The following is a 27177-nucleotide window of genomic DNA, read 5'->3' on the forward strand; positions in this document are numbered from 1 at the left end:
TATTTCTATAAGATATTAAACATAACCGCAAAAATAAAATAAAAAATCAAAATTTTGAATGATATGTATAATTTAACTTAAAAGTAGAGATAAAAAACTTAAAAACAACACAGTAATATAAAACAAAATTTTCTCCTCGTATCCCGTGAATTCGTACCGTGTGAATTTTATCATATCAATTTTATCAATTATTTTTTACCTCAAACATACACATTTTTTTAGTCAAACATGTTACCCGATCCATTCAAAGTTAATTTAATTGAGTTGGGTGTAAAATCCATAATTTTCATATTAAATCCGATTAGTCAGTGATGAGCGGGTTGAATTTGGTCAATATGTCATTATATATAGGGTAACAAAATGGGTTGGGTCTGCCATACCATTTTGTTTAACATGTTATTTTAGAGGGTTTTTTTTAGCAGCAAAATAGAAATTATATTAACATAACTCAAGTAACACAAAACATGTTACAAGAGAATATTACAAAGCAAAACCAATACAACAGACAAAGCCACAGAACAAGGAAACAAAATGCTACATAAGAGTGCATGACCAAAATCCCGCAAAACCAGAAAAAAGAAACAAAACCACATGAGATGAGGGAGAGCAGCGTGTAACATTCCAGAAGACTTTACGCATTGTCGACGGACCTTACGACCAATATTTTAGGTATTCAAGGAAAAAGGCACTATTGAATGTGATGTGATGCTTGAAGCGCGTACGAACGGGGGAAATTTGGGTTTTGTAATTTGTGAATTTTATGTAATAAATAATTCGATGTTGTATTTTCTTCCACTAGAATTTTCAAATTATTGTTCATTTTAATTAAGTTTGTATTTCAATAAATTTTATTTCAATCTCTTTTGTAACTATTTTATTTTATGAAAAGAAAGAAAAATAATTGTACGTTTTATAATTAAGCAACATTTTAAAAAATATCTTGGATAAAAATCTGGGATGTTACATTTTATCCCAGATATTTGTTAAAACATATGTTTATTTAAAATATCTTGGATAAAAATTCGGGATGTTACACAGCGTACCACAGAGCACAACAAAACACAGCAACCACCAAACCACAATCATCTTCTCATACAATCAAGTGGACTCCACTTCCATTCATACAACAAGCAGGGGCTCTTTGACACCCTTCCTATGAACCATTGCCAAGACAATAATTTAATTTGCTCTACCACCTCATCGGAATTGAAAATCGTATTACTAAAGATTCGACCGTTTCTAACTTTCCAAACTAGCCACATATATGCATTCCACACCAAAGTCACTCCTATCTTTTCTTTCTTGTTAAAACAACATGTTGCCCACATTGCAAAAGAGGTAACAATATTATGCGGAATAATCAAAATCACCAACACGTTCTTGACCCCCCTCCCAAAGGAATTTTCATTGTATACTCACAAGTTGTTTCCATACTTTCGTAGGCATCTTCATAAACGAAAGGTAAAAGATAGGGATAACATTCAACACCGCATTTATCAAAACAATCCTCCCTCCGAGGCTAATATATTTATTTCTCCAAGAGCCAAGTCGCCCACGAATTGCCCCCAACATTGGTTCCGATGTAGATAACAATCTAGAGTTTGCACCCACCGGAAAACCAAGATATTTAAAAGGAGTTCTACCGACACGACAATTTAGAAAGTCAGCCGCCATCCCAATAAACTTTGCTGAAACATTAACTCCAATAAAATAGCTTTTCCAAAAATTTACTTTGAGTCCGGAAGCCATCTCGAACCCCCTTAGCATCAGTTTCAACGCCCATAAATTATCAACCGTAGCCTCGCCGATACATAAAGTATCATCCGCATATTGCAATATAGACACCGGAGCACATCCACCACCCACCAAGAACGGTTGAAATATGTTAATCTCCACAGCTTTGCGCATTAAAGCTCTAAGCCCTTTCGAAACCAAAAGAAAGAGAAGCGGAGCAAGCGTGTCGCCTTGCTTTAGGCCACGCTTCATAGAAATCTCTTGCGCAGGGCAATCATTTACTAACACCGGTGTTGATTTGAAGTTTTGAACTCGACCCGTTAAATTGGACCGCTCTATCAAACTTGCAAAAAAAGTAGGGCAACACACGAGACAGATCGTCGTGCAATTAGTTTTCCTTAAAAAAATGTTTTGGGAATAACAACTTATGAATTTTTATGATTCGTATGAATAATGAAAATATAAATTTATTTGACGTGACGGTCCATAATAACAAGACAGAGTGACATTTTGGACTTGATCATTTAAGTAGACTCATTTCACTTCATTCCATTTTATGTAAATTAAAAATCGAATTAGCAGACTAGCCAACTTTACCATCCCCTAATATAACCCATGTTTTCCTTACTTTTGTATTTCTTTATTTTTGTTTATGATCTATAATCCATCTTTTTTTATTTTTTTTATTTTTGACTAATCTATAATCCATCTTTGTAATGCTTTTGTTAATGATTAAATTTATTTATCTTCCCTATTTCTAATAATTAATTTTTTATCTCAATTAGCATTCTTAAATTGAAGGGTTAGTAAACAAAATTTACATTCTTGAAGGGATTAATTATTTCACCTTTTTTTTGTTAAAAAAATTATTTAACTTTTTTTTTTTTTGAAACATTAGTTATTTCATTTCACTTATATATATTTGAGATCACCAAAATTAGAAAAAATACACACATCACATCATTGTGATTCACTCACTCCACACTCCTCTTCTTCTCAATACTGTGAAACAAACATTGCTACACTTTTCTTCCTCATTCTGAAACCCTAATTTCTCATTCAATTCAATCGCTAAAACCCTAATCAAATCATTCACCACAATCTTCGATTACGATCAACCATGGCTTCCTCATCAAGCAGCGGATTAACATTCAAGCTACATCCACTGGTCATCGTTAACATCTCCGATCATTACACTAGGGTTAAGTCTCAGATGAACCCTAGCCATGCTCCTCATAACAACACTGTCAACAATGGCGGTGACAGTGTCGTTTCTTCCCTTCCATCGTCACGTGTCTATGGTTGTGTCATCGGTGTTCAGAAAGGTCGCACTGTTGAGATTTTCAATAGCTTTGAACTTCTCTATGATCCTTCTACCAATTCTCTTGATCGTCCTTTCCTTGAGAAGAAGCAAGAACTCTGTTAGTATTCCTTTTTTTATCTCTTTTTAATTTTAGGTTATTTTGATTATTATTATTAGGGTTTTTAATATGAAATTGATCTTAGAAATTTGAATTTTGGGGTTTGTTTGATTAACAGTATTTGTTTATTTATGCAAATTTAGTTTCTGAAATTTTTAATGTGATTTTTCAGATAAGAAGGTTTTTCCACATTTCTACATATTGGGATGGTATTCAACTGGCAGTGATGCAGAGGAAGCTGATATGCATATTCACAAAGCTGTGAGTTTGTTTTATTGTTCTGTACCTTACTTTAACCACAATTTGTGATTGTTTTTTATTTTCTTTTTTTTTGGCACATGAGTTTGTATCTCTGTTTAGGGTTTGCAGTCGTTTACGTTGAAGAATGCTATTGTCTATTGTTGTTTTTGTTTTGTTGCTGTTAATTTTGTTGTATATTCGTAGTTTAGAGATTCTTTGTCTTCGGTTTGAAGCTTTGAGTGGGTATATTGATTTTGAAGCTGCCAATTGTGAGGTTAAAGTTCTAGTTTAAGGCAAAGAAAACCGCTGTTATTATGTGTATGGCTTTTTTAAATCAGATTAGCAGTTATTAATTCATTATTGAAAAGGACAAAGAAAACAAGTTGTAAACAAGTTGTAGAAAGGAATAGAAAGAAAACCGTATAACAAAAGAAAAGGCAAAGCCTCCAAATAGTGTTGGGAATGAGATAAATACATATTAATCCAGATAGTGTGCGCAAGTAGTTGACATTATTCCATTATTTGACAATATAAACATAGGAATAAACCAAAGCATCCAAATAGTGTTGGGAATGGGTCAGGGCATAACTTAAATATTTCAGTAGCATGTTGAATAAACTTTCCCTTTATGCTTTTTTCCAGTTTATCTTCTGTTGTTGGATGAAACATACTTGATTTAGATTTAGAATCTGACATTTATTTACATTTTTGTGCTTTTGTTTATTTGAAATTCTCTCAAATTTAGTTTAATTCCTTATTCTATCCAAAACTCCACTGCAACAGTTGATGGATATCAATGAAAGTCCGGTTTATGTTCTTCTAAACCCTGCTATCAATCATTCTCAGAAGGATCTCCCTGTCAGTATATTTGAAAGCGGTAAGCAATCTTCATCATCATGTTATTTAGTGTGTGATCTTTCTTTCAAGCACTGATACAACTTGCAATGGTGAAGAAAACATAAAAAAGGAAAAGAGCTTTAGATACTTAAATTATATTTCTATTCTATCATTTTATTTTTCATTATTTTTGTTTCACATAAAAGAATAAATTTTAGGCTTTAATGCACCTTTTATAATTAATAACATGGCATCACGTATGTGGTCACACTAAATAACCATGTTAGCAAAAAAAGGCCTAATAAGTGTTGTCACGTCACTAATGAATAGGCCACACCAACAAAAATGACCCAATAAATGGGATGGGGTGGAAACTTCAGAAAAAAGTGAATTTGGGGGATAAAAAACCAGATTTTAAAATTGGGAGCACCAAAAGTGAATTTAAGCCTAAGTTATTAGAGACGGAAGTTCAAAATATTGGAGGATAAATCCTTTAACAAAGATAATACAAAAAGAAACAAACAGAGCCAAGGAAAAGAAACTCCTAGTCCTAGCAAAGAGAGATTCCCTTTACATCCAAAATAGAGAATGTAGAGCGTGAGACTCTGAGACTGAGGTTTGGAGTTTCTTAAACAAAGGCTGGAGCATGTGAAACAGATTTGAAATAGAGACTGCTTTGCTGTATACTTATTTCTAATTGATTTGTATTTAATGTTGCATTTAGTCTTTCTGGATTTTTACTCTTATGAAAGCAGAACCCTATTTTATTTCTGTTTTAAATATATTGTTCAATCTTTTTGTTGTTATTTTCCTGCTTGTTCTGAGAAGATTAATTCTGTGTTATATTGGTGGTGCTTGCTGTTACAACTTCAGAACTGCATGTCATTGATGGGATTCCACAACTTATCTTTGTCCACTCAAGCTATACTATTGAGGTTAGGCTTTTATAACTGCTGTTGTCCTTTTTTCGGTATATGAAACCTTTATACCTCAATAAATGATTAATTTGGCTCCCCCTTATTCTTCTTGCTTTGCTGAAGACTGTTGAAGCAGAACGGATCTCAGTTGATCATGTTGCTCATCTAAAGCCATCTGATGGTGGTTCAGCAGCTACACAATGTGAGTGGTTTTCTTGTCTCTTCTTTCCATTAGTCTTGTTATATATCAATACGTTTATTTTTGGAGAAGGGAAATAATTTTGGTTCTGTTTTATTAGTTATGTAATTATGTCTCTTCATTATATTCTTACTGAACTTTACATACCTTGTCCCAAATCTGGATAAAAGGTGAGAGTTATATTGAGCACTCAACGATCAACACAAATTGTTGTAAAATTTGATGTCATAAAGTTTAATTATGTAAAGTCACTAGTAGGTAACCTATTAACCTCAAGTAACAGGATATTAGTAGTAAACAAGACACAAAATTAATAACCAGTAAAAGTTGGAAGAGATGAAATGCACTGAATATACAGAGAACCGAGAGGGAAAGATTGAGTATGAGAAAAAGAAAAGGGATAGAGAGATAATAGAGTATTAGAGTGAGAGTATTTGGCAGCTAAGCTAAACACAAAGCAACAGCTACTTGAATATATTCACAGAGAGACGTGATAATAGGAAGAAATTAAAAAAATAATTTGTTTCTTCACCTAAAAGGGAAGATGGCCCAATATAAGAGGTCACCAAAGATGGAAGAGGAAATATTTGAGTGAAAATGGAAGTGACCGACTGAGAAGAGGTGAGTCTTTCGTGCTTTATTTGAGTGACAACTCGTGCATGTTTTATATTTTTATATAATGGAATTGGGTTGGGTCAGTTAGAGTTTCAGTGAGGGAAGTGGCTGAAATCGTAAGATATTCAAAATGAAAGGAGTAGAGAAAGACCTAAGTCTACTGAAATTTGGTTTTATTAGAGGCAACTGTTTTGATGAATGCATGTAGCTAAGCTGACTCCTACCTAGAGAGATAAGATTTGATTTTTTTTAGTTAAACTTGCATCTAATTATACTGTTTTTTCTTTTGGCAGTGGCTGCTAACCTTACTGGTATACACAGCGCCATCAAAATGCTTCATAGCAGAATAAAGGTGCTACATCACTATCTTCTTGCAATGGAAAAAGGTAGGAGGGTATCATATCTCTGTAAAAGTAGCATTTAATGATGATAAATTATTTGTTTGATTATTCCAATTTTATAAAAAAATATTATTATTTGATATCTGAACTTGTTAGGCCTTCTTCCTTCTAAAGGAAAATACTTGTCGGGTGTTTGAGTTGCTAATGTTTTAAGAGTGTTAGCTAAATAAAAGTGAGAATAAATACATTGAATACAGTTTCAGCTAGTTTTCTGTTATTGCAGGGAGTTTTTTTAATTCTTTCATTCATAATCAAAATCAGTTTCAAAACAGAGTCCTAGACTAATAATGCCCATTGATTCTGTGAATAATATTTCTGTTTCCTGCTTCAACCTTAAACTATACACAGCCTAGCTATATCAAAACTCCCTGATGTAATATCATTTAAACCTTGTATAAATGCAGAGGAGGTTCCTCGTGAGAATTCACTATTAAGGCAAGTCTCGAGTCTCTTGAGAAGATTGCCTGCTATTGAATCTGGGAAGTTTCAAGATGATTTCTTGATGGTGAGTGTGTTCCATTCTGAAATTTTTACTATAGCTACTGATAATTGCTTATTGTAAATTTTATTTTAGCTTTGTTTTTATTTTTATTTTAGCTTACAATATCTTCTTTCCCCTGTAGGAATACAATGACACCTTATTGATTAGTTACCTTGCCATGCTGACCAACTGCTCAAGGTATGGCATACTTGTAATTGTTGCCTTTGTTTTCTTTTGGATTTTGTAATTGTAGTTGATTTTTTTTCCCTAAATCAATGTTCTTTTAGCAAAACTTTTTTTTTTATTCTGAATCTCATGAATCAATTCAAATGAAATCGGTATAGTTGCATTTTGATAAGTATCCAAGCACTTAGGGAATTCTCCCTTAACAGCTAGCTATCAGTAGTGAAAAACCAAACGTCTTAATACTATGCCAAGCATCCCATACTACTCATTGTGGGACATTGATGCCCCATAATGCCACTGTTTTTTACTAGGACAAGCATAATCTTCTTCCGTCGCTGCTAATTAGTAAGGGAGGAAGTTTGAGTCATTCGAGTAGAGTCTGTTCTTATTTCTTAATGGATTCTATTATACATTATGCTTGATCTTGCATGGTACTACTATCGTAGACTCATGAACCCCCATTTACTACCACATATCCTTTTTATTGGTCTTCTCCATGTAACCTTTTTTATACTGCTCTTTACAATGTTCAACAACTTTCTTCACGTTTCCTATATAGAAGTCATTGCAGTCTTCTAGTCATCTCATTGTATAATTTAACCTAAGGAATTTTAACCCTGTATTGTATACATGTGTTATTAATAAATGCTCTATTTTTTTGTCTTCCTGTAGTGCAATGAATGATTTGGTGGACAAATTCAGTACTGCGTATGATAGGCATACCAGAAGGGGTGGACGAACTGCTTTCATGTGAATGTTGCCTTGTTGCTCATTTGTAGCTGTGACAGCTTCAAAACACTTTTCCAACTCTGTAGGCACATATTTTTGTCTTCTTCTCTTTGCTGCCTAGGCATAGGGTTATTAAAGCTTAGTATTGCTTGGATTTGAAGATATAGAGAGTAGAAGTATTCGTGGAAAGTTACCATATTACCATGCCCCCTTCCAACGTAAAAAGGAAATCTGTTGGTTTTTGCATTTCTTTAACAAAATGGAAAGTTGAGGGCACACAATATGAATTTTCATTCGGATCCTTTTGAGTTACCATCCTTCATTATCGATGTGCATGTTGTTGTTAAATTTCTTTTGCATTTCTTGATAGCTTAGGATTCTTACTCGGTTAAGTAGAACTTATGAGCCACTTTGGATATATATTTTCCTTTCTAAAAGCTTATGAAAATATACAACTCTTTGTCAACCATGAGTATTTTTAACAATAATTTATCATATTAGTTGAATACATTTCTTGGATGTGGAGAGTTAAAAAAATCACGTTATGAGTGAAAAGCTACAAATTATAGCATCAAATTAAATTTAATTCTTGTCAACATCCTAAACAATCAAAATCAATTGTGTTTGAAATCATTTTGGCTTTCTAAAATCAAACACATTTGGCATATGTTTGTTTTTAAAGAACTAAATTAGTATTGAAAACGGGCAAAATTAGAAAATGTCACATATATTAATCCATTTTCTCTAAAATTCTAATTCTAATTAATTTTAAATAGTTGTGTACTCCATCTGTACCTAATTATAAGCATCCTTTTAAAGATAAAAGTTGTCTATAAATATAAGTCACTTTTCAATTTCCTAGATACTATTATTATTTTTCCAAACATCCTACTTTGCATTGTAATACGAAAAATCAACTATAAATACATCTTTTCACAAAGGACAATTTAGTAATTATAATACACAAAAAATACACATTTATTACACTACCAACTTTTTTTAATGTCCTTAAAAAAAAAAACTTAATATGCGTGAAAAATTTCAATGGGGTTATATTAAGGGACATAAAGGAGTAATAAATAAGAAATTACAAGGTTAAGGTTATATATAGCCACGGTGCACCACCTTCACAAGTGGTCCACCGTGGACAAGTGATCTATCGAATATGAATTTTATGAAATTCACTGTTGGATTGAAAGTTTATATCGTATAGATCATCCATAAATTTTTTAAAATTTTTTGAAAATCATTTAATATGTTATTGAGACTCATTAAGATTTACGTTATTTAATAAACCGTTAATCTTAATGTGTCTCAATAACATATCAAATGATTTTCAATTTTTCTATGATATAAACTTTCAATCCAAAGGTGAATTTTATAAAATTCGTATTCGTTATGTTATTCATGACTGGTCCACCATGAACCAGTTGATGAAATGGTCGATATTAAAATTTACGTATATATCCATTTAATATTTTGTGGCTTAGTAGGTTTAGGGTATGACATAAATAAGTGAGGGGATCATGAGAGATCAAAGGAAGTAAAATTGACATCGACACAAACTCCAAAAAAGAGTGATACTATCTGCAATAGGAGTGAAAGTTGGTTGCTTTGGTAGATGCGCAAATGAATTTTGAGGTACACAGGTGGACTAGTCTAAGGTTGTTATGTTTGGGAGTTACATTATGAAGGGTAAGAGATGGAAATACTTATTTTTTATTTCTAAATTGAAAATTTCATAAAATGTTTTAAAATTGGGGTCATGCTAAACAGTGCCCCTGGGGCACTAGTTAAACATACTAAAAAAGGAAACAAATGATAAAGTTAATGATGAGAGAGAATAATTTTTCACATCATTAAAACATTGAATGCACAATTTACGAGATAAAATTTCTATATTTGTATTCTTAACTAGTGCCCCGGGGGCACTGTTTAGCATTTTCCTTAAAATTAATTAAAAAGTGATTGAAACATTATTATGTTTCATACAGTATATAATTAGTTATTATACTAAAACATCCTGACAAAAAAAGTAGTACTAAAACATTAGATTATGTGCAATGTGGAGTTGTAAAATTCGTATTTTACACAAAATTATTATAAATGTAACTATGCTTAGTTTGATGGTATTTGGGTAACTCTTGTTTTAATAGTGGCCATTAACAGCCTAATGCTTCCTTACTCTGGGGATTGGCTTTTTTATGCGTTATCCTTTAAAGCATAAGTTTATATGTATCTCTTACACGAGAGCAGATCCTCTCCATTACATGAGGAAGCTAGTGAAATCTTGGCCTTTGATTCAAAAATTAAAATTTTAATAAATATGGTGTTTGATAATTTCAAACAGTATGAATTATGGGCGTTCATTTCTAACCAGACAATCCAAATCAGTTCATTTATAATCAGACGGTCCAAATCAATCACTATATAGACGCAATAAAAAAGTGATTGATTAAAAATTGATTAAAAAGTGATTGAAACATTATTATGTTTCATACAGTATATAATTAGTTATTATACTAAAACATCCTGACAAAAAAAGTAGTACAAAAACATTAGATTATGTGCAATGTGGAGTTGTAAAATTCGTATTTTACACAAAATTATTATTAATGTAACTATGCTTAGTTTGATGGTATTTGGGTAACTCTTGTTTTAATAGTGGCCATTAACAGCCTAATGCTTCCTTACTCTGGGGATTGGCTTTTTTATGCTTTATCCTTTAAAGCATAAGTTTATATGTATCTCTTACACGAGAGCAGATCCTCTCCATCCATTACATGAGGAAACTAGTGAAATCTTAGCCTTTGATTCAAAAATTAAAATATTAATAAATATGGAGTTTGATAATTTCATACAGTATGAATTATGGGGGTTCATTTCTAACCAGACAATCCAAATCAGTTCATTTATAATCGGACGGTCCAAATCAATCACTATATGGACGCTTATTCAATTCCATGGTCTAATAGTAATCCCTAGTTGGAGGATTTTAGTTTTCCTTTTCCGGTTAGCCGCAAATTTTTTTTCCCAAAAAAATCCTTTTCCTCAATTAGAATTCCAGAGGGTAAAAGCATTTGCACAATTTAATTGGCTGAACCATATTCACATATTCTAGTATTTAAAGACCCATTATATTCACAAAAAAATTCATTTTGAAAAGTAATATCCGACACATTGTTTATGTTCCAAAAACTAACTTCCAAATCGTTAAGAAACCGTGAACGCACTAATCTTCATAATCTTGCATTGTAACAACAAACAAATGCATTACTAGTGTATGAATAACAAATATTATGGTGACTAATTAAGTTCAAAACAACGATTGAAAGAAATCAAAAGATAAACAAAGTCACCACCATATCATGCTTTTGTTTTTCCCCCACAGTTTCCCCTTTTCTTTTTGATGATGGCATCGCATCCATCATGCATTTACAGAAAAACATCTTTCTCAAGCAGCTCTAGGACATCATCTTGATTGTTTAACTTCGCAACATCTATAGGAGTTTTTCCGTCCATATTCTGTAGAGTACTGCAAATTGAACAAAAAACAAGAATCAACAATCAACAATATATAATAAAAATCAAATTAAGCACAAATCACTACAAGATTTAGGAAGCTTTGGCATGAATAATTGAAGACTTCGAAAACACAAGCTAAGCTAAACAAGACTACTTACACGGCAGCTCCATTTTCAACGAGCAGGGCCACACATTCCTTCCTGCCATAACCTGCTGCATAATGAAGAGCTGTGTTCTTGTTCTTATCCAAAGCATCTACTTTTGCTCCAGCCTCAAGGAGTACTTGCGCACACTTCACCTGGAATAATATCAGGAGCATATTTTAATGCATAAATTGGAAGAACCAAACGAGAATCGTAAAATATTATAAAAAAAATTATTTCGCTTCTTGCACGCCCTTCCTTGAAGGAAGGAAGAAAGGGATGGGTGGAGCTAACATGTTCAGCCATATATGCACTACAAAGAACAAGACTCGAATCTAACATTCTAATTCTAAATGTGCATAACACCACCATTATTACCAGTACTGCCACCAATGTTGTTGCGTGTAAAAGAATAAATTTTGTAAGAGATAAAAATTGTAAAAAAGGGGAGCTGGGGAGGTGGGTAATTTGTCCTCCTTAAAATGAAACAAAGTTGTTCTTTCCTGCACTTATAAGAATGAAGTTTCCTCATGATTACCAAGTGCAAAAGACCAATAGGAGGCTAGCCAACAATATATGTGTAAATTCTAGGAAGCAAAGAAGCATGTGTCAAAAAGATGAAAAAATATTTCTCTGTATATTAGCATACCTCGCCGTATCCACAAGCAAAATGCAAAGCAGTTCTTCCCTCTGAATCTTCTTCATCCTTATCAGCACCAGAGGCTAGCGCAGCTTTCAAGCCCTGTTTGATTGGAGTAAATTATTTAGCTAAATTTCTTCAAATCGTACCAATATATAATACGACAATGGAAGAATATGACAACAGGATAAATAAATAAATAAATAGATCAAGCTTAAAAACGAAATCAATAATAAAGAAAGAAGCAATATTAATTCTGTTTAAAGAGTCCGCGGAATATAAATCAATTGAGAAGGCTTATTTATGGTATCAAATCTCCTAGACCATGCTTCAAAATTTCAGTGAAGTTATGTTCAAATTTAAGGGTAACAAAGACTGCTGCAGCAGATATTTTATTTCTTTAAAGCTCCAACCTAGTGGACCTATATTACTATACTTGCGTTGAGGTTTACGCAGATCATATTATCAGCACAGGTGATGACATTCCAAACGTTAAAAAAATGGTATTATCGGCATTTTCAAACAATGGACCTCAGTAAATTTGGGCACTGTTGGGTATAGAAGAGGCCAGATCAAACAAATAAGGATTTTATTTTATCTGCACCCTCTACCGATTTATTTTTAATGACTTCAATGAAAAAGTGAATAGTCATTATGTCATACCTCGACGTCACCAACACTAGCAGTACTATGAACAATTGATTCATCTTCATTTCCCACATCTTCTGTCTCTTCTGGCACAGAATTGTCAGAAGAAGCAGCTGCCTCTCCAGTGTTTGGATTAATGCCCATGGCTAGTCCCAACTTCTTCAAAACCTCCTCATCATTCCAGTATCTGCATGGAAAGAATCAGTTCAGAAACTATTTACATATTCTCTAACACAAATTATGGTGGAAATATGGAAATGCCAAAACAATAAAATATGATTTTAAAAAATTGGTATTTAGACCTCATCATTGCAGCGGGACCACCAGTCTCTATCTCATCTAAAATATGTTTCAAAGATGGATCTTCCTTGATGCGTGCCATTCTCTCTTCAAGCTGGTCTTTATTTGATGGATTGGTAAAATTATTGAGCATGGAAGACATTGATGGGTCCTGTGATAGACAGCATAAATATTTTAATTTAACAACCGGTAGATATGTGTAACAAACATAACAAAGAAATTTTATAAATACCTGCATCAATGCATTACCAAGGCGCTCAGCCATGGTCATAAAATTAGGATTCTCCATGACTTGTTGCATGGTCGACAAATACTTCTGATTATCGAAGTTTGGGAGACCATCCTGAGATGTTCCATGCAAAGTTTTCTGAAGCTGTTCAGCCATCTGATTGAATGATGGATCTTTTGCTATTTGTTCGGCCAATTCCTTGATACTTGGATCCTATGACATATTGACATTTTAAGTATCTTTAAGTATACATAATGAAATACTAATTTACATTGGTCATTCAGATTGTACATCTGACAAACAACATCCCCTAGTGAGTAAAAAATGAAAAGGGGAACACTCAGGTCAAGTACATAACGAGTTCAAAAGTCATCAAATGCTTCACGTAACTTAAACTCTTCAATAAATCTCAATTGTATATGTATACAAGGCCTAGAAAATTAATACAGATAGCAGACATAAGAGATGATGCGATCTGCCACAATCTTATCCAAATTGGCAAGAACTACAAAAGACTCGCAATCCCAAAACACGCTGCCAACAGTGAGGACCTCAGAAAAATGCTAAATTTTTTTCCTCACAAAACCTATTCCTAGAATCATTAACCGACACAGGCTGCAAATGGACCAAATCTGATACATGACCAAGACTCGTAAAAACAAACATGTACCCAAACAAAAGTACATACATGCAAACAACGTACTCAGCATCATTAACAATTAACAGGGGTTAATTATCAGTAAACACAGCAGACACTAGACACAAAAAATGCAAATAACACAAGAAAGGAGAAAATAGCTTACATTGAGCAGACCACTCATTGCTGAGAAATCAAAAGGGTTGGCACCCGCAAAACCAGCCGCAGGTCCAGGAGTTGGTTTAGTGGATGTTTCATCTTTGACAGTTTTATTCTCTGCTGAACCAGATTTGTCATCTAAAAAACATAAAGTGCAAAATTAAAGCACATAAATTAATAAAATATCATAAGTTCCAAAAAACTACAGCAAAATTAGTAAAGTATTATCTTATTAAGTTATTATTATTATTTTAAAAAAAAAAGTAGCTACATGCAGTACACCCTAAGTATAAGTATCTAAACTGCTGCCCTTTGTATTGTACTATTATTATCCATATAAGCAAACATCACATAGGAGCATACTCTTTGTTTTAGACTCGGTTGCCGGCCCAAGGACAGACTAATCCGAGGGACATCCCACGGTCTACTAGCGGGGGCAGTTTAAAGTCAGAGTTTTGCCTGTATTAACTGACCCAACACACAGAAAGGAGCATACTTATGCAAGTATATGAGTTAATAACTCTCAAAAAACATCAAATGATCCAGTAATTTTGATTTTGATATACCAAGAATATAATCAATTAAGATCAGAGTACGAATTTTGTAAAAATTGATAATTTTTTTTAATCAAACTAAAAATTAATAATCCAATAACAATAAACACAAAGTAACTATATAATCGTGATGAATTATTATGAATACATACCAGCAGGAATATCCTTTTGCGAATTGGAAGCCATGAGTGGAAAAAACCTAAATAGCAGAAAAAATGAATAATGATAATTAGGTTATTATTATTATACGATAAAATTGAGAGATTAAAAAAATCCACGAAGTGCGATAAAAAGTAGATTTAGATTGAAAAATTGACAAGGATAAAAGGAAATAAAGTAAGAGAGATTGAAATTGAGAAAAAGAGTGAAGAAGATGAAAAACCTGAATGATGAATCTGAAATACGATAAGGAAGAGTGTGTGAGTAATATAAATAAATATAAATAAATAAAGAAAAGAAGAGAATGAATGAAATGAAAAGAAAAGAAAAACCCTTATTAGTTGTATTTTGTTTTTTGCGAGTGAGGGTTGGAATAGTCCCCACCGTCTTTCATAATACAAATCATTACGAGACATGTGGTAAGGTGTGGGCCCTATTAAGATAATGAATGGCTCGCGATATCCTTGTTACATCATCTCACACCCCCATTTTCCAATGCACTAACTAAGCTAAGCATATTCCTATTTTAGTTTACTACTAGTAACTTACTTTCTTTATTTACTGCAAAAATATTTGTTATTAGCCATGACCTTTTGGGAAGTCCTTGTGTTACTCCTTGTTAACCAATTGTTAGTTAATTCAGTGATGATTAATGTTGAACTTGATAAGGAGAATCACGGTTCAATCTCCCGCAACTGTGATTAGAAGGAGGCTGAAATCACTTGATGTCAGAACTAACTATCAAACCAGATTAAATTGGTGGTGAAAACAAAAATTCACTAATTTAAATAAAATACGAGAATTACTCACCGCACCTAAAACCAAGACAACCAAAGTTATCCTCCCTCTAATATTATAAGTAAAAGTCTGTTTTTTAGTTGATTGAAAAGTGATGTATTTGATCGATATTTTAAACTAAATACTCTCTACGGTCCTATATATAAAAAAATATTTATTTTTTAGATTCATTGTAAAGTTAATGTATTTAGACTATAATATTTATCTATACATCAACTTTACAATGAATCTAAAAAGTAAACATTTTTTTATTTTTAAGATCGGAGGGTGTATATCACTTTTTAACTTTTTAGTCTAACTTTTTAATTAACCTAATATTTGTATTTTTACTTGTAATAGTGATCAGAGAGAGTATAAATAAACGATCTATCGGATAAGCAACCCCGTTTCTAAGGTTTTAGTGGCCTATGAACGACCTTAAAATTTGGGATTAACTATTAAATAGTATAAAAAATTGAATTGGAGACAATTTGACAAAAAAACTTGATTGTTGGTGCGAGAGGGCATAATATGAAAAATACTCTCGTACTTTTTTATATTTTTATTCATGACTCTGTTGCTCTATTTATGGAGCTAAATTGTAATAAATATATATTTCTAAATCATATATATATTTATAAAAGAAGATAAAAAATTTTAGATACTTTAAGTAAATGAACATGAATTCGAGCTTTATTTTTTTTTTTTTTAGAAATAGTTGTTATATATAAAAGAAATTCAAAAATAAAATAATTTAGTTTTTTTCTTTCACCACCAGTTTAATTTGATTCGGAGGTTAGTTCTGCATTAAGTGATTCCAATCCCCTTCCGATTGCAGTTTCGGGGATCGAACCATGATCTTTCGTATCAAGTTCAACGTCAATCACCACCAAACCAACTAACTATTTATATAAAAATAACTCACTTTATAAAAATTAGACTTACACAAAAAATGACAAAGAAGCATTAATATACATTAATATGTCCACACATAGAGATATAGAGATAACAAAAATATTATCAAAAGAAAAAAATGAAAAGGAGAGATATAACAAAAATAAATAAATAATAAATAAATAAATAAATAACAAAATAAGATACACACATGTTGGGTGAGAGAGAGAGAGGAAAAACAAAGGAGGCAACAGCAGCACCCAGCTGCAATTTGACGAGTGAGTGATAGAAACACAAAACCGAAGAAGAAATCAACAACACACTATCATTTTCATTCATTCATTCATCAAATTAAAATTATATAATTTTGATTCGAATAATATTAATAATAATAAAAGGTTAGTTAGTTAGTTAGTTATGGCGATGCGTGATCTTATCACGGGTGCTACTTCTTGCCCTGACCCTTCTTCTTCTTCTTCCTCTCAAAACCCTCTCGGTTCTCTCGCTAACGCTCTCATCGGTTCTTCCTCCAAAACTCAGGTATTCATTCATAATAACCTATCTCTCTTTCTCTCTTCTATCAATTTTCATGTACTCAATTTTCAACTTCAATTGTTCAATTCAATTCAATTCAATTGTTGTTTTACAGGAGAGGTTGAAGGAAATTCCTACATCGACTTCTACTCCGTCTGCATCATCGCAATTCTACTCTCAACCTCTTACTAATATTCCTGGTTCCGAATTCGATACACCTTTTCTCGATGCTAATTCTCAGGTTTCCATTTTTATTTGCTAATTTCTATTGTACTACTATCTAAATTCAATTTTTTAATTAGGTTTGTTTGTTTATTTCAAATTTTGAAACGGTCTAGGGTTTGGAATTATGCTTATATTTTATGCTACCAAGCACACAAACACTCTTCAAATTAGGCGTGTCTGGTGTCGGACACGTGTGGGTGTCAGACACCGACACTTATGATTACACTGAATTACGTCATTTTTTTCGAATTATTATCGGTGTCTACGTGTCCGGTGTCAGTGCTTTATATATTATATGTTTATGTGTGTATCGGGTAACTTGTATCTAAATTGAATGAATTTGGTTTTATTTTTTGGATAAACCTTTTCTGGACACTAATTCTCAGGTTTGGATTACATTTATGTTTTGTGTGTGTATTTGTTATACTCCTTGTAGTACTATCTAAATTGAATGAATGGATAAATTGGTTTAGTCTGTTTTTTTTTTTTGAAATTTTTTGATTTTTGAAACCGAGTTTGGAATTGGGAATTATGTTTATGTGTGTGTAATGTAATGTGTATCGGTTAAAGTTGTATCTAAATTGAATGAGAAATGATGTTTTGACATCAAAATTGTGTTTTTGTGTTTTTTGAAATGCGTGTAAGTTGTAGAAGATAAAATGAAAGAGAGATAGAGATACATATATTGTATGTATTTTGATGTTCAAATAACACAAATGAAATTGAGTGAATGAATAAATGGATTTGGTTTGTTTATTTATTGAATTTTAATATGAATTCTGGAATGGTGTAGGGTTCGGAGTTCTTGAATAGGTTTAGGTCTGCTGGTGCGGGTGGGTTTGAGGATACGTGGGATGAGATACAACGTGACGGGAATCAACTCCGGCTCTATGATGGCAGGGGACAGCTTCCACCACAGATTCATCAAACCACACTGGATGGTAATTTCAAAGTTCATTTCCTCTTTGGATTTTGTGTTTTCAGGCTGTGTTTGCGTAAACAAGTTCATTAAACGCTTTTAATAGTAAAAGTGCTTTCGCATAAGTTGTTTTTGTCATTGAAGTGGGAATGAGGGGAAATTCTGCATAAACTTTGTATACGCTATTTCTGTAAGCTATTACGAGGAGCTTATAAGCGCATATATTATAAAAAAATGCCTATGTTGTAAGATAAGCTCTTATAAAAGCTCACTAAAACTGAAACACCTATAAGGTTAACATAAAAGAAGAGACATCAAATTGATGTTGTTTTCTTTGCAGGAACACCACAAAGAGTTCTATCTACCTTCTTGCACTCATTTCTTGATAGCAGTCGTGGTGGAATACCTTTTCATCCTGCTCCTCTTCCAGTATTGGGTTTATCTGAAGGTGATAAACAGTGTATACGTGACCGAAGCAGCATAATGGCCAGACATCTCTTTGCAGATAAAAGCGAAGAATTTATCCATGCCCAAGTAAGGAAATTCATGCGTACCTTCATCTAGTTTCCGCTTACTTTTTACTTTTTTATTTTTCTTGCTTATTCAATTAATTACCCACGTACAGACATTATGCTCTGAAAACTGAACTTGTCATTTAGGAATAAAGTGAGTCTTGATCGTGTATCTCTAGACTTATCATATGTATTACTTTTCAGGTCAATGCACTTTTGTCCTCTCTAGATATTGACAGTAATGTCCGTGGCAAGGGACCTATGCCTGAAAGGTTTAGGGAGCTTGATGATTATTGGAATGAGTCTCAAGGCAACCAGATACACGGTGCTCATGCTGCAGACGGATGGATTTCCGAATTCAGTCAAAATAGGGAAAGATATGATAATCCTGATGCATGGGCTAACTCATTTGAGCAACAGCATGGTGTTAATGGTTGGGTCTCTGAATTTGAACATGTGAGAAGTCTTAACTGTTCTATTTTTAGCTATAATTTTGATTTTCTCTTTGTCACACACATATCTGTACATAAGCACGGTATAAAATCTATTAATAATGAGCAATTCATCTCTGTTGAGGAAACTTATTATGCTGAACTGACTGCTAAAGCAAACATTGTAGAGTTGCTCTCATTTCTTGGTCAAAGCTGCACAAACTCTAAATTTGAAATAATTTTAGTCATGGAATACCTATTTTTGGTCAGTCCATTAAATCTTCCAAGTTTAGTCTCCATTGATTAACAAGTTTGAATTTTAGGGTTTCCTAGCCTAAAATTTTGCTTCCACCACCAGCATTACCCTTTCTTCAGCACTAGCTTCCTTCCAAAATAACTCTTCATACTATTCTTCATAGGTCTTGATGTTGGTGTCCATCTCCTGTGCCCAGCACACACATCATAAGAAAGTTTTGTGATGCACACCTTCAGAATATCTCTGGCAGAGTCGCAGTTTGATTTCTTTTGTGTTTTGTGATTATTATAATTTCAATCAGACTGTTGAGAATGGGTGGGATCCAAGTAAACAAGTCATGAAATTAAATGCAGCCAATAACAGAAAAAGCATATTTTTTGCTGTTTTTGCGCGTGACCATTTGTGTCCACATAATATGTCTTTGATACAATGCCTTCTTTTTTCATCGGTCTTGATGCTTGTACCCATAGGCTAGGATTATACTGGTATTTGTAAATATTCTATGAATGATTTATCAATTTTAATCAACTTTCTATTATTTTGTTGATATTATTTTTACTTGGTTACATCTTTCAGTCTCAATTGTCATCAGTAGATCAAATGCGAGGTATGAACATGTCAAACATTGCTGCAATGGAGCAGACCCGTATGCTTGCAAATACATTGGCCCAGAATGCTGACCCTAAATTTCAGGTTTATTCGCTGCTCTTGACTGTTAAATTTCCACTTCACAAGCATGTAAATATTGTAATCCAGTACATTATTATTATTATTATTATTATGAGATTAAAGAAGATAGAAGTTTAATAATTTTTTTTAACCTTTTTGTTAGATTAATTTTCTCTTTTCATGTATTGTGGATAGATATTGAATTTGTCAATATTTTTTAAGTGTAAAAGCTAAAGGTGTTTTGCCAGGAGATTTCTTTGCCCTTTCTCAAAGGGACTGAATAAGTGGATGGTTCTATTGAGTTGATATCTTGAATCATTCTTTTTCTTATAAGTGGATGGTTCTATTGAGTTGATATCTTGAATCATTCTTTTTCTTATTTTTTCGTGTGATTTTGGCTGGTTTAGGAGTATGTGTTGTTTTATTCCTTATAAAACGAGTTATTACAAAAATTTTGGTGATGAAAGGGGAGATTATAAGATTAAGGGAATAGCTCTATGCTGGTTTATTGTTTATGTTGTTGTTTTCTAGTGTATTTTGTTGATGCAAAATTATGATGAAGGGAACAGCGAGCCTTGTGTTGATGAGCTTGTCTTTATTGTGTCCTTAACATGCAAAATATCTTATCCTCTTGTAGCTTTTCCTTTCCTCTTTTATGAAACCTGAAATATAAAATTTCAATAACATGTTCTTTTGGCATGCAGAACTCAAAGTTCCTTCAATTTGTATCAAAGATGAGCCGCGGTGAGTTAATTATCGATGACAATCAAGTTAAAGAGACTGCATTACCTGCACCCGGAGATTGGGCATCAGAATATCAGCAGCAGTATAATCGTGGTGATGCATGGGCTGGTGAATTCTTAAATAATAAGGCATGTCCAATAAACTGGAAACATTATTCATTTCCAAGCTTTTTATTGATTATTAATTAGCTTATACTCAGTTAGAAAAACTAAGATTTATCAGAATGTAGTTTTTGTTTACTGACTATACGAGACAAAAATAAGGAAGAGGCACGTTGTAGAAATGCTTTTACTCCACCTTATCTTCAGAAATATTATCCAGGTTTTGTATTGAGAGTTCTTGAGGAGTCCTATCTATATGGGAAACAGGTGTTTTTATGGGTTCTACATCGTTGTGAACAAACTATTGTGTAATCTTTTGAATACACTCAATAAAATACTGGATGTTTCTCTATCTAAATTTCATGAACTTTATTAAAGTTTTGAGAGTTAAGCCTTCGTGCAACAGTAGGATTTACTAATTGACGATTCCTTTTTCTCTAATTTTGGACACTGATTTGTGGATTGAAGGCTTTTTCTGGAGTTGGACCTGAAATGTGGGCGAATGAATTTGCAAATGAAAGACAACAAAATGGAGCAGTTGATGACCAGTGGGTTGATGAATTCTCAAAGTTGCATGTTAATGACTGGGCAGATGAATTTGGTCAGCAGGTTGGTGAAGGAGCCTTTGGGGAAGGCTCTTCAGATAACTGGGCTCAGGCATATGATGAGTAAGTCAAACTTTTCGACGATTGAATTACGATGTTTTTTTCTCCTTGCATAATGATATATTGGCTGGATTATAAATGAAAAACACCTTTTCTTTTAAGTATTTATTGAATGACTCTGGACTAAGCCATTTTGCATACTCATGCTCCCTTTGTGAGGACTTCCATGAATAGAATTGGAAGCTGCGAAGAGATTGGAGAACTGTTTTTGGCTGATCTATTTAGAATTTTATGTTAATTAATGTTTTAGTCTGAATTTCTACACTTCCCTTTTAATATAAATATTTATTACCCATTTTTTATTCCCTTTTTCCTAGTTATTTTTAGTTCAAAGATACCTGTTTCAACCCCTTTTCCAAAGGCAAAACTACTCGTAGAATATCTCAACATTCATTGATTATCAAATGTAAATCACTATTATATACATTCATTGATGGGATGTATATTACATTTGTAATTAATTAACCTATAACCTATATCACCTAATGAATTATGATAATATAAATAATTCATAAAAAATTATAAGATATTGTTATGTATTCTAACATTATACTTGGGTTGTGTTTGTGCCCACTTATGTTCCCCTTAAACTTGAAGTTGTTACATTCTAGCACAGAGGTTATTACCGTGAATTAATCAGAATCTCTTTTGGGGTTATGTGAAGGTTCCTGAATGAGCAAGTTGCTGCTAAGCAGCGGTCAGATAGCTCAACGGGCGTGTATGTGTTTTCAGATTTAAATCCTTATGTTGGTCATCCAAATCCACTAAAAGAAGGCCAAGATCTCTTCCGGAAAGGGCTTTTAAGTGAAGCAGTTCTAGCACTAGAAGCTGAAGTCTTGAAAAACCCTGAAAATGCCGAAGGATGGAGACTACTTGGAATAGCCCACGCAGAAAATGACGATGATCAACAGGTTTGGTTATTTTACTACAATTAATCTATCACCTTGTGGTTTAGATGTTTTCTTTTAGTAACACATAGCTTCGGTAAAAATGTACACAGGCGATTGCAGCGATGATGCGTGCACAGGAGGCTGATCCAACAAACTTGGAGGTGCTTCTTGCTCTTGGTGTCAGTCATACTAATGGTTGGTGACTGACCGGCTGCTTCTGATTAATTTTCTCGATAAATGATTTGTACAATAGGAAATTAATATTAGTTCAAAGGCTGCATTGTCATACCATGCTGTGATGCTTGAATTGATTTTGTTTTCAAATCTACTCTTTTTTTTTTTTAGTTTTACTTCAATAGAAATTGGAGTTGAAGAGCTCTTTTAAGAAGCTAATATACTTTTATTTGCTTGACTTCATATTGTTCCTGCTTTGGATTCTTATCGTCCATTTTGTACTTGTCTTCTATTTTAGTGAATTTGTTTGTTATTGCAAGATTGATAAAAATAACTGTAGGCTTTGACATTGTATTCCTAAATAAAAATTATTGAACATATGTGTTGGTTTTTGCAGAACTGGAGCAAAATGCTGCTTTAAAGTATCTATTTGGATGGTTACGGAATCACCCAAAATATGGAACAATTGCCCCACCTGAGATGTCTGATTCGTTGTACTATGCTGATGTAAGTAGAATTGAATGCTTCATGAATATCATGTTTGCTAAAATCACATTATGATTTAGATATGTCCATATAGCCGACCCCATCTAGTGAGATACGACTTTGTTGTTGTTGTATGTTGAAGTTATGGGTTTTAGATAAAAGAAGACAAATAATAAAGACTTTGAATATGATAATAGTGTAATATTATTGTTAATAACTTGATTAATAAAAAAACTAGTACCAAGCTCCAACCAAAGAAACCACTGTTAACTTCCATGAACAATAGTTCTTACAGCAGCTGAAGTTTTAACTAGAACGCTCACAACTTCAAGCCAAACTAAAACGATGAAGTAGCAACTGGTGCAAGGAATCAACAGTGCGCATCTGAAAGCACCATAAGTGGGGGGGTCAACCGTTGTGTAGCCTGTAGGTATTATTAGGGGGTTACCGTGCAAAGCAGTTGAGGGGTTAAAAAGAGAAGAGTAGGGGAAAAAGGCAGGGATGGGGAATTTTTAAACATTGAAGAATAATCTTTCTGATTACACTGTGCCATACACAAGTTCATGGTTAAAATGGTGTATTAACATATTCTCCCAGCCAATTTTTTTAAAGTTTCCATCAAGCTGGGCTGCATTTTTTTCCTTTGTCATTCATACTTATTTCATGTGCCTCAATCCTCACCCGAGTGGTGCCTTTGTAAATGTATCTTTTCAGTTGTTGCCTTTATTGAAAATATCAAATAGAAATAAGTGCCTTCATTTTTTTATTTATGAAAATTGACAATCCGTTATGTTTAAGCACTGGATTAAATGAAATATGGGTGGCAGTTTTATTAGCACACCCTAATCTTGTTGGTGAGTTGTTGGAAGAGGCAGACACACCACTCAACAAGTATCGAAGCCCATAAGAAAATTGAACAATGACATTAAGCTTCCATTCAGCACTATACCTTCCTATCTCGTGTTGCTTCTCACTTCTTTTTGAAGCCAAGTTTTATCTGGCAAACATTCTGAAACACTCATCTAACAATATTTATACTAATGTATAATTAGTATTGAAAGATTGATATTCCTTTTTGCAGGTTAATAGATTATTCAACGAAGCAGCTGTAATCTCACCTGATGATGCAGATGTCCACATAGTTCTTGGGGTTCTGTACAACTTATCCAGAGAATATGACAAAGCTATTGCAGCTTTTGAACGAGCATTGAAACTTAAGCCACATGACTACTCACTCTGGAACAAGCTTGGTGCAACACAAGCAAACAGTGTTCAAAGTGCTGATGCAATATCGGCTTATCAACAGGTATGTACTGGATTTATTTATTTTCGCTTTGTTTTCCTTTTCATGTCTTTAAGCGTCTGTATATGTTGAGCCTTTCCATTTTCAAGTGTACAACATATGCTGTCTATTTTGATTGTTCAGAAAAAAACATATGCTTTCTATTTTATGTATGTAGTTTATTCTTTCCTGATGGAATTTTGTTTTTCCTATCCACCTAAACAATCTTCACTCCAGGCACTTGACTTAAAGCCTAATTATGTTCGTGCATGGGCAAATATGGGTATTAGTTATGCAAACCAGGTAAACTCCCTTCTCAGCTTTTAGCTTATTTTTATCCTGGTTTGTCATGTTTGTTGCATATGAAAGTGTACAAGGGATGTTCACTCTTGATTTAATATGCTGGATTCTACTAATTTGTTATTAACCTCTGCGTATCCTTATAGGGCATGTATGACGAGTCTATTCGTTATTATGTTCGAGCGCTTGCCATGAATCCAAAAGCAGACAATGCATGGCAATATTTGAGAATTTCATTAAGGTATGACTTCAAATCTTCAAGATACATTAACAATGAAAAATTAAACGGGTATTTGACTGAGGCGAGTATGATAAAGACAATAAAAATTATTTTTTTAAAAATTTAATATTAAATTTATATTTCCACAACTTGAACTTTTCTCGCCCATTTTCCAGTTGCGCTTCTAGGAATGACATGTTGGAAGCTTGTGATAGTCGTAATTTGGACCTTCTCCAGAAGGAGTTCCCTCTGCAGTAAGTTTTGTTTTGTGCGAGTCGACGAATTAGAGAATATTCAACTCCACGTTACACAGGTAGTTTCTCGATTTTACTTGAAACATTTGCGAATGGTACCTTTTCTACTGCTAAAGCTCATTTTAGATGTCTGCGTCTGTACAAATTTTGTAGGAATGGTGAAAGACTGATCAAGTGACTAAGCCTGCAGGTGTATACAAGGGCATTCTATTGGTCATTGAACATATGGTGTATATCATGAAAGTATATTTTTATGGGATATAGGCACAGTTGCACTCCATCTGTGAATGATACAAAATTTATTAAGCACAGAACAGCTGCAATACTTAAGTCATGAAATGTAGCTTTTCCATTAATAAGTTGGGTTTATTGACATTGTGCATGTAGGCATATAAATAAGCAATATTGGTTGTTGCACGTCTTGTTCTAACTTTATTATTATTTTCCGATTACAAACCAAGTAGTTAATGAACTTAAATTAAGGATGAATTGTTTAGAGAATTTGAGTTCGAATCCTGGTCGGAAAACTCCTAGGCTAGATTTTACTTTATCTCCTGGTCAAATTCTGAATTAGTAGGGTCTCCTTCACGGCTTCACCGATAGTTAAGACAAAAAAATGGTAACGTATTACATTTGATTTGCTAGCCTTTTGCTTTGTACCTAAGGCTTTTCATTTCGGTCAGAACTTTGTAACTAGGGTAAGCCTGAAAAGCACGATGATCAATATACATTATGTCTTGACAAGTGTAATATTCTTTTGGTAATATTTTATAAGCGAAAATGATGCTTTGATATCAACTATATGCTTGAAAATTGGCAAAAATATGTTGGACTTTCTAAAATGAAATATGCTAACCAACCTATGTACACAATATGCTAAAAAGTAGGTCTGAGCATCGATCGGGTTCGTGCCGAAAATCACAAAACCGATAAAAATTACAACCATTTAATTTGAACCAAATTTCAACCATTTACATCTTCGGTTTGTTCGGTGTCGGGCCGTATGGGTTAGATTGAACTTTGTTTACGTCTAAAACTTCATTATTCAAAACTTTCTAATTTTCAAATAGTTCAATACATCATACACAATGCAACAAATGATAGAAAAACTAAATGAAAAAACAAAGAGAGTGAGATGCAATTACTTTGTTTCAAAGTGTAGATAAATACAATAATAGATCAAGTTGACGAGAAGTAGAAATTAAAATAGAATTTTAATTTGCGCCATAATGGTTGTTCGATCGAGTTCGGTTACCAAAAGATAGAATTTTAGATACCGTCCGTATGCCACTGTTCATGCCCGATTTTCTGCAATTTTTGACCCGAGACCTGACCCGCGCCCGACTGAATACTTCAATGTGTTGTCGGTTATATTGGTTTCGAGTTGGGTCGCAGGTTCGTGCTCAACCCTACTAAAAAGTATTGTGGTCAAACTGTTGGCAATAGTTAAGAGACTATGCTATGCATAATTTTTTTTTGAAGCAAACACAATCAACTCATTTCATTAATAATAAAAGGTTCAATACAAGGAGGACATAATCAAAGAACTTGCGACTAGACTAAGAAATGGCTGCTCTAGCTACTAAAGTGTGAGCCGCCTTGTTCGCTTGTCGCTTAATAAACTTAATCTAAAAGTTCGAATTACAATATAACAAAGACATAATAATTGAGATACACCTATATGTGATTAGTTTATAAGGCATCCACCACAATTTTGGAGTTGCTTTCAAAGAGAATGTTGGACCACCCTCTAGAAGAGGCTTCAAGGATTGCCTCCAATAAGGCCACGGCTTTGCCTTCCAAAGTAGAGAATTTATGCATACTCAAATTCGTACCTGCAGCAATAAAAGCACGTGTGGATTACGAAGACACCACCCCCATCCCGTACGGTCAGATTCATCATGGAAGCTCGCATCAACATTACATTTCCGCCAACCGGAACGGGGCTGCTGCCACCATATATTGGTTGTGCTGCTGTTTTCGGTTTGGCGCAGCTGCTGTCTTGTGTTGACAACCTGCCATTCATTCATCATATGCGCAACACGCATAGCAACACTCTTCCGTGTGTCCTTGAGGCCATTCCACACACA

The 27177-nt window shown here is 33.4% G+C and overlaps 3 protein-coding genes across 3 annotated transcripts; 2 read left to right on the plus strand and 1 right to left on the minus strand.

Moving 5' to 3' along the window:
- Positions 1 to 2678: 2678 nt before the first annotated feature.
- LOC123917348 (COP9 signalosome complex subunit 6a) lies at positions 2679 to 8226 on the plus strand. The gene is made up of 9 exons (XM_045969040.1): positions 2679 to 3155; positions 3328 to 3416; positions 4179 to 4272; positions 5106 to 5167; positions 5273 to 5351; positions 6257 to 6349; positions 6769 to 6869; positions 6988 to 7043; positions 7704 to 8226. Exons 1-9 carry the CDS (start codon positions 2855 to 2857, stop codon positions 7783 to 7785), a joined length of 957 nt encoding a protein of 318 aa, XP_045824996.1. The 5' UTR covers positions 2679 to 2854; the 3' UTR covers positions 7786 to 8226.
- Positions 8227 to 10973: 2747 nt separating this feature from the next.
- On the minus strand, positions 10974 to 15168 carry LOC123913806 (ankyrin repeat domain-containing protein 2B-like). Its single transcript, XM_045964666.1, has 9 exons — positions 14978 to 15168; positions 14748 to 14794; positions 14049 to 14179; positions 13249 to 13458; positions 13019 to 13167; positions 12732 to 12903; positions 12078 to 12170; positions 11444 to 11583; positions 10974 to 11295 (listed from the first exon to the last, which is right to left on the minus strand). Exons 2-9 carry the CDS (start codon positions 14779 to 14781, stop codon positions 11196 to 11198), a joined length of 1029 nt encoding a protein of 342 aa, XP_045820622.1. The 5' UTR covers positions 14782 to 14794; positions 14978 to 15168; the 3' UTR covers positions 10974 to 11195.
- A 1433-nt stretch (positions 15169 to 16601) lies between these two features.
- LOC123918173 (peroxisome biogenesis protein 5) lies at positions 16602 to 25504 on the plus strand. The gene is made up of 16 exons (XM_045970148.1): positions 16602 to 16965; positions 17075 to 17200; positions 17978 to 18125; positions 18444 to 18637; positions 18820 to 19071; positions 19879 to 19995; positions 20676 to 20843; positions 21285 to 21484; positions 22146 to 22392; positions 22482 to 22566; positions 22943 to 23052; positions 24113 to 24337; positions 24551 to 24616; positions 24760 to 24854; positions 25010 to 25146; positions 25241 to 25504. The coding sequence occupies exons 1-15, from the start codon at positions 16843 to 16845 to the stop codon at positions 25089 to 25091; spliced, it is 2238 nt and encodes a 745-aa protein (XP_045826104.1). The 5' UTR covers positions 16602 to 16842; the 3' UTR covers positions 25092 to 25146; positions 25241 to 25504.
- The last annotated feature ends 1673 nt before the right edge of the window (positions 25505 to 27177 follow it).

This window comes from Trifolium pratense, linkage group LG3, assembly GCF_020283565.1.
Source record: "Trifolium pratense cultivar HEN17-A07 linkage group LG3, ARS_RC_1.1, whole genome shotgun sequence".
NCBI classification, from domain to species: Eukaryota; Viridiplantae; Streptophyta; class Magnoliopsida; order Fabales; family Fabaceae; genus Trifolium; species Trifolium pratense.